Source organism: Notothenia rossii (genome assembly GCF_949606895.1).
Source record: "Notothenia rossii genome assembly, chromosome: 10".
Lineage (NCBI taxonomy): Eukaryota > Metazoa > Chordata > Actinopteri > Perciformes > Nototheniidae > Notothenia > Notothenia rossii.
The window spans coordinates 45,263,911-45,272,211 of record NC_136908.1 but is presented as its reverse complement, the minus strand read 5'-3'; the positions used below and the strand labels follow the sequence as shown (position 1 = coordinate 45,272,211).

Genomic DNA, 8,301 nt, shown 5'->3' with positions numbered 1-8,301 from the left:
AAATAGAAGGGGGTGTACAGAAGCTTTGGATAATTAACTTTTGGAAGAAAAGAAGTTCAATGAATTGTAAGTTTAGTGAGTACATTATCAATATAACATTCTATTAATGTAAGTTATTGATGAATGATGAAAGGTTACCCGTGGTGAGGGTGTTTGGGGTGGCCAATAGGGTGGCCAGGATTCAACTGGGGGGTGGCCACGGCCACGGCCACCCCCCAGCTCCGCCACTGGTCCAGCCCCTGACAGCACCAAGCACCGAAGGAAGTGCAGCAGACGCTGAAGAAAATGTTCATAGTGACCAAACGTTGGAACTACAACTTCTGTGTGAGTCTATGACGTCATTGGGACAAAAATACTATTCCCCATTGACTTACATTGAGAAAGACACTTCTGTAAATCAGCATACAATCTCTTATGGCTAAATCAACCACCCTGCAACAACACTTTTGTAACCCTTCATTAAATCATTAGGGTTTAAAAGTTGTAAAATGCGCTAAAATCCACAGTTTTTTTCTCTCAATTCATCTGACTGAGCCAAGAGCGGAAGATTGGAGGTGGGGCTTAAGGAAAACTAAAGTGTGCAGGCTCTATGGGCATAAGTTACTGGATGATGCGGGCACCTTTTGTACCTCCAATCGCTTCATTGTTTGCTTCATGCGCCACTGAGCAACTTTTCATAGGAATAAACGGCCCTCCAACGCTGCATCCAGTTCTCTGTATAGATTCATGGGCAGCACCATGACTGTGACCAGAAATGTAGAAATAGATATTTAATTTCGCAAAGAAATAAGTGGTTTGAATGACCACTTTGGCACATGGTGAATGTGTTATGGCGCATTTCCACTACAGCGCGGAGCTCGCTTTAAGCGTGCCGTGCCGTGCCCGGCCCGTTTTTGGTTGCGTTTCCACTTGGCGTAGTTCCGGCTGACAACAACGGCCTATACAGACATAAATAAACCAGTGACAGTATTCGCCATGACACAGACAGTCTGTGGTTTGTACTTCTTTAACTTTTGTCTAGTTTCTGAACAGATATGAGGAGCTGTGAGCTCTGAGGGCTAACAGCTAACGGATGATGTTGGTTTTCTGTGGTTCTCATTGAAGATGACGCCACGGCTCCGCCTACACTGCGTTACTATAGTTACTGCCCCAGTACTAAACAGTAATGGAAACACAGCATAAAGTGAGCCAGTCCTAACAAGGCCTAACGAGGTCTAGCCATACCGAGCGAGGCCCCGTAGTCGAAATGCGGCATTAGATTGCAAGATCAACTAGATGGCCAGCATAGCTCTGTTAATGCTGATTCCACAAGTGAAAAATAATATGTATATCCAACCCGTCATTTCAATTTGCTCCAAAATGTAATGGGTTCCTTCTTGGCTCACGCTCCACCAGGTTTAATGAATGAGTACCCAACAAACCAATCGGAAATCATTACCTGTTTTGCAACAATAGTTATGGGATAGGAAAAACAAACACTTTAAGAAGCGCATTGGCAGGGCAGTCTCTCATGTTCTGCACCTTCAGTGCACACGATGCTGTCTGAGATATCTTTGACACGTTTAATCTGGGCTTTTCAGCGCCTTTCCTCCGGCTGCAGGTCAAGGCTGTGTGAGTCAGAGAGCAGGAGAGAGCAGACAGATACCGAACCGTTTATCTCTTCTCAATCGTCTTAACACCTTATCTTTACTGCCCTGTTTTTCTGGGGGATTGCAGCTAAAACCCACTCATTAAGTTAAATGACCTGCACAAACACATAAAGTGACATGTGGGAAATAAGCCAGTATGTTTGATTGCTGCACAACAAAATAGGAGAATGGCCAGAGGATGTTTAGGCATTAATGATAGGGAAACAAAATATTGCAAACACACTTGAACAGGGGAGGGCGGAGTGCCAGAGCTCTCCTCACAGAGCTTCATACTAATTATTCTCAGATCTTGTCGTGCCAAAACTTGATATGACGGTTAATCAGGTTTTATGTCAGCGTAAAGTGAGCAACACAGTTGTAAGGCTAGTCCAGAATCCAAGGGGATTTCAAACAATTACATAAATATGAATGAAAATAATAATTCTACAGTAAATAAAACTGTTTTTATTGTATGAAAAATATAATTGAATGTAATATTGTGTATGCATTGAGTACTCTTTGTAAACTAGACTGCAACATTACATTTAAATAAATAAATCAAGGCTTTATTGAGAACAGTCAGTCCCATATTGAGTATTAAAGGGATTTCCCTCAGTGTCATATTGAATTTCCATTAAGTTTGGATATGTTATTGTATGTAATAAAAGTAATATGGGCCAAGCTTTATAGGATATTTAATTAGACCCTGCCTGCCTTGTAAACATCGACGTAGACCGTTTTTAATTCATCTTTCTGTTACAAATTTCACACAAACAATTCAAACAGTATTGCCAAAGTAAAATATGAAAAGTAAATTGACTCGTAACAAATACAGATATATATGGATGATAGACTTTATTTGAGATATCATTTGCATTGATGATTAACAGTATTATTTCTAACAGCAGTTCCACACATGGATGAAGCTACTGTAATGTAAAGTGCCAGAGAGATTTGCTGGAGATGAGAGCAGAGGGAAGAGGTTAAGACTTAACGAGGAAACATTTAGCCAATATCTGACCCAGGCCTCACACACACACACACAGACACACACACACACACACACACACACTCGCACCATAAATGTGGGTTTGTGTTACATGACTGTTTGAGTGGTGCTCCTATTGATACAGATGTATTGGTCATTAAGTCAGTTAGGTTTGACGTCTCAGCTCGGCGGCAGCCAAAGAAAATAAAATCAGCGCTGTCTCACAGAAATGTTCCACTCAGTATGGGCAGAGAGAACCGCACTGTGGTGTTTTCAGATTATAGTCTGATATGTGTGTGTGTGTGTGTGCGTGTGTGCGTGCGTGCGTGCGTGCGTGCGTGCGTGCGTGCGTGTGTGTCTCCCTAATCGTCCATGGGGCTACGAGGGGAGTGTGTCTTTCTGCCTGTGTTTGAGTGCTTGACTGATATTGGATTTAAAAGTGTTTCATCTTTTCCCTATGTCCATCTTTCTCATCTTAAAGGAACAACATGAAAACATGGAATTTAAAGGACTAGTTCTACATTTTAAGGAAATTAATAGGCTTATTTGTGTTCTTCCCTGTATTTAGATGAGAAGATAGATATCACATCATTAAATATGAAGCTGCTGCCAGTTAGCTTAGCATAGCATAAAACTGGAAACAAGGGTAAACAGCTCTTCTAGCTCTGTCTAATGCTAATTAAATCCGCCTATCAGCACCTTGAAAAGCTCGCTAGTTCACTGATCAATTGCATTCGTTTAATTTGTCAAAAACCCAATTATAAAACAATGAATTGCACTTTTCTAAGGAGAGATATGTGGAAAGTAGTGTGTTACGTAACCCCACATGACATCTTGATCCCAAATTGGGAAATTATTTTGTTGCAGCAGCAAAGTGTACAGACATTAACATCTTCAAATCTTTCAAGGTGGAAAACTCTATTTAAACTATGTTAAAGCCTGTGAATGTGTGAGCTTAAACACGATACACAGATTCTGTTACCTGTGGACGGAGTAAGGCTAGTTTTTTCTTTCTATTTCCAGTCCTCAGGCTAAGCTAAGATAAGCTAACCAGCTAGCTTACTCTGAGCATGAAAGCAGAAGCGTGTATTTCTCCCAAATGACCAGCTATTCTTTTGAAATCCTTGTTATTATGTTGGCAATATTGGTAACACATGGTTTACAACATGTCTAAATCTCACCCCTGCGCGTGTGTGTGTGTGTGTGTGTGTGTGTGTGTGTGTGTGTGTGTGTGTGTGTGTGTGTGTGTGTGTGTGTGTGTGTGTGTGTGTGTCTGTGTGTCTGTGTGTGTGTGTGTGTGTGTGTGTGTGTGTGTGTGTTTCTTCTCTCTCAGATGGAGGCGGAGTTAGAGCAGTGTGAGAGGGAGGGGGCGGAGCTTCAGGACTACGCCAATCAGGTCCTGCAGCAGATCGCCGAACGATGCCCCGACATTCTGGAACAAGTGGTGAACGCTCTGGAGGACAGCTGCTGACACATGAACACACACACACACACACACACACACATACACACACACACACACACACACACACACACACACACACACTTATCCACACACAGAAAAGCTTGTCCATTAGTTAACGTGAAAATCAAGGAAACACACACATAAAAAACATCAGGGGTCTCCAGCTAGCCTCCGTCATCTCCTGGTACACACATAAAAAGGACGAAGACTTTTTCTTCCCCCACACTTCAATCTTCAGAGGCACAGAAAGGAGATTCAAAAATAAAAAATCCTTTCTGAAAAATATTCTTCCACTGTGTCTTCAGCCGGTCTCATTTCAAACAAACAGTGCCGGCTGAGGGAATGATGTTCAGTAAACACAGAGCTGTGTTGGCATGCTAGTTAATAAGAATTGATGATTGAGACATTTAACACATTAATCTACATCTCGGAAACAGAAGGAGTCTCACTTCACCCCCCATGTGTGACACTTCACAGCGGCCATCTTGTGTCTTTCCAGGCAATCAGCAGACTTGTAATCGTGACTTGATGTATTTTATGGGGGGGGGGATTAAAAAGGGTGAGAGTGAGTGAAGCTTGCCAGGTTGTGTCTGATGTCAGACTTACACGCTATTACCGCATTGTGATTTGATTGGTAACAGATACAAAAGAGTTTATTTCAACCGCCTTTGATTCTTTACATCATTTGCTGCTATCTTTTTAACATTAAGCTTCTATTTCTACCATGTCTCTTTTTTTTCTGATGAAATGTCTAAACTTCTTTCTGCAGTAATCTCTAGGTAGTTGTGTATATTGTAAAGAGAGCATTTGAATTAACTTTCATCATGGGGGCGTGACACTTTCATTTTTTCCCACCATTGTTTATGAAAGGCACAAACTATAATAAATCTCGCAATACTCCCTTTATTAAAACACACCAGTAGATGTTTTGAGTTTCTTTTGAACCTAAGAAAGCTATGCTGGAAGTCGGTTGTGTTCAGAAAATCCCTCACTTACCGTGTAGTGACAATCCCTTTAGAGTTAACATGAGGAGACTTCATTGCCCTTATCGAAGCATCTTTTTTTTTCTTGGGAGGTAGAGAATATAAAATAATTGCTATATATTTTTTTGCTTTTGGTAATATATATACAAATCTTGTTTAATTGAAAAAGTTGTCATGTATTGGTTGGTATGTTACATAATGTGTCAAACGTTGTTTTCTGTGTTTGCAAGTCACCACAGAAGTGTTCCAGAGCAGGAGACTGTTATTAGGGACGTGTTGCACCTACATGAGGCTCTGTGTCCACCAGGAACATTGTTTGTCTTGTTGTTGTTTACAGCCGAAATGACACTCTGACGCATGTTTCCCACACGCTGACAGCCTTCACAGGATGTAAACACTAACATCACCGAGCACTAGAGGTTCCACTCGTTTCATACTATACTGTAGTCGTGCTGAAGGCCACATGCAACGGTTTAGCGCTGCTCCATAAAAGAAATACCTGGTGGAGACAAAGCCTAAAGATGGGGATTTAAAATGCACACTCAATTCTGAGTTCACACCTTTGTGAGGCCCTCTGAAGAAGCGTTCAAGCACTTAAGCTGTGTATTTAAAAAAGCTGAGAGTCACATGGGTGTAAATGAGGAGTTTCATTCAAAAATATCCTTAATATGGAAGTCTCAGTGTTTGTTGCAGGTTCCTTAAATGTCACCAGTTTGAATTTGCTAACATTTTCAATAACTTATTTTGGAATGAAACTCCATCAGATATAGAGCTTCTGTTGTAAATCCAGTATTTTTGTTTTATACTGAATATGTAATGAAACGGTGATGATTGGGACTGAGGAGAATGAGAGAATGGAATAAAAAATGGATTTATCTTTTATTGTGAAAGGATTCTGTCTGTCATTTCTATATCTCAGTCAAATGTGAGAGCTGCTTCCTTTTGACCTGGGACCCCTCCTCACAGGTTGTATAGCCTCAGTGAGGACGTGAATTATACATTTTAACCTGATTTTTCTCTTACATATTGTTTCTTTTGAAGGACCTTTATACACTTTTAAGAGGTGAACGTTTTCAGCTTTTCATGAGACAGAAGGATAAGAAGATACCAAAAAAGTCCCTCAACTCGTCTGGGGACAGGATTATTCCTCACACCTTCACACAGCGGAGAGTGGTAAATAGACATTGGAGAGGCCAGAATTGTTAGAGTTTTTAGTTTTAACATCTTAGTACAAATAATAAAGACAGAGGTTAGAGCATCTTCCCTTTTCTTTCATTTCCTTACTTTTTTCCGACCTCTCCCTCCCCTCCTTCCTTTTGCCTCACTTGGATTCTCTCTCTCGCCCTCTCTAAAATGGTCTTCTTATCTTGTCACTTAGTGCTTTATTTTCCTATCCGCCCACAATAATGACATTATTCCACATCCCAGGGCCTCATCCTGTCCCAGTTCTTCACACACACACACACACACACACACACACACACACACACAGAGAGAGAGAGAGAGAAGCCATACCATTACTATTGTCTTAAACAACTTTATCCAAAATCACACTATTTCCAATAGCATGGACTCAAATGAATAGTGTGGACGGTTGAACTAAACAGGTTCTGGTGAGGAATGATTTAAAGAGCCTCTATAAATCTCGTGTAGTGTGTTATGTAGTTTTCTGTAATATCCTTGTTATCCCAGAGGGAGTTTCTCTCCGAGCAGACTGGGTTCTGGTTTCAGACAGAGGGTGAAAAGAGGTGCTGCAGCACAGGGAGTATGTAGAAAATAAACTGCAAACACACATACCCTAATGTTTGCTTATTGCACTGGCAGCACATCAGAGTATTGTGTTCATTTAACTTGAGCTGCCCAGCTTTAGACCTTGAACCTCGACCCTGAGCCGACCTTTGACTTGAAGTATTTTCGAGCAGAGTGGCTGTAGTGAAAACCTCAGAGGGAGCTCACTGACGGTGTGTTAATGTAACATATGTGCTGCTTGGCTCAGTGTGACGGTACCTGGGTTTGTGCAGAAGGGTCCTCTCTGCTTTCTCCATCTTCTGTCCAAATAAAAGCCAGTGGAGGGAGACAGAAGAGATGGACGGAGCGAGAAAGAGGAGGAGGGAGAGATACGCTTGTATGGCTTCCTGATTTATGTGAGGTATAGAAATAGAAAGAGGGCGGGAGAGATAGAGAGGAAAGAGTGGAGACACTTCCCACTGAGCACCAGACATCATTTCATCTTCGGCTGTAACTCATACAGTTCAGAATTCACCACCGATACATACTTACACACCGAAAACAACTGTCAAAGAGGACATATGTATCGCATATCTTTCGAAAACTGGTAAAATAATGTAGCATAGGGTGTGCCCTTTTATTTTGTATATGTCATGAAACAAGTATCAAAGTCTCCAACACATCTCTTATTGACATGATTCATAGTTGTCACTTAATTGACACTGCAATTTGCATAATTAAACGCACAACATGAGTACACTGATTATAAATTAAGTGTGCTATAAAAATTAGCATAAAATACTACGGGTTAAACTTTACTGAGAACAATCAGGGTAAAACACATTGTAGACTCAGTATGTTAACCTATGTACTGATTTCTTTTGAAATAGTTTTAACGTTTATTTTTATGTTTGGAGTTGGTTCCCTCCCATATGCATGCACACACACCACACCTTCCTCTGCAGAGATTCATTACCATAGGATCTGCTGATATTGATGGTTTACAGCAGCTCTTACTCACACTGAGTCGTTTTTTCATAAATGTCCCCTCTGTGTAATAAAGCTATTCTGATTGTGATTACAACACCAGAAACACAGACGTCCTTGAGATTATGTTGGGGCATGTCCATACTGTACATCCCTAATGGAGGACCAGGACACAGGAGGAGAAATAAAACGCTGAGTGACTGCAGAGGAAGTAGGGGGCTTGCGTTGGCTTTGGGTCGATGTGGTTTCAATCATCACACATCACATCACACATGACTGCAAAGAAAAGAAAGAATGTGATGGAGAGAAAGAGAAAACAGAGAGAGGGAGAGCAGAGACCAAAACAAACAGCTGCTCGACTTCAAACACTCTCAGCCTCTATCACATGTTTTCAAGCTTAATAATCAAAGCTTTTAGTTGTGCTTTGAAGGCATTACTCGTGTTGCTTGTTGGTTTTGTATGTTTGCTTTTTGCATACATTATTTTCTCCAATAAGTGTTTTGTAAAGTAAATGAATTACTG

The 8,301-nt window shown here is 41.0% G+C and overlaps 1 protein-coding gene across 5 annotated transcripts in view; it reads left to right on the top strand.

The window, feature by feature from the left end:
- LOC307021729 (ELKS/Rab6-interacting/CAST family member 1-like) overlaps nucleotides 1-5,944 on the top strand; it is a 217,196-nt gene extending 211,252 nt beyond the window's left edge. For all 5 annotated transcript variants that reach the window (XM_079654113.1, XM_079654111.1, XM_079654112.1 and 2 more), the window contains one exon: nucleotides 3,950-5,944. In XM_079654113.1, the coding sequence (XP_079510239.1) occupies nucleotides 3,950-4,087 (138 nt within the window). In that variant the 3' untranslated portion in view covers nucleotides 4,088-5,944. The remainder of the gene's footprint in view (nucleotides 1-3,949) is intronic.
- The last annotated feature ends 2,357 nt before the right edge of the window (nucleotides 5,945-8,301 follow it).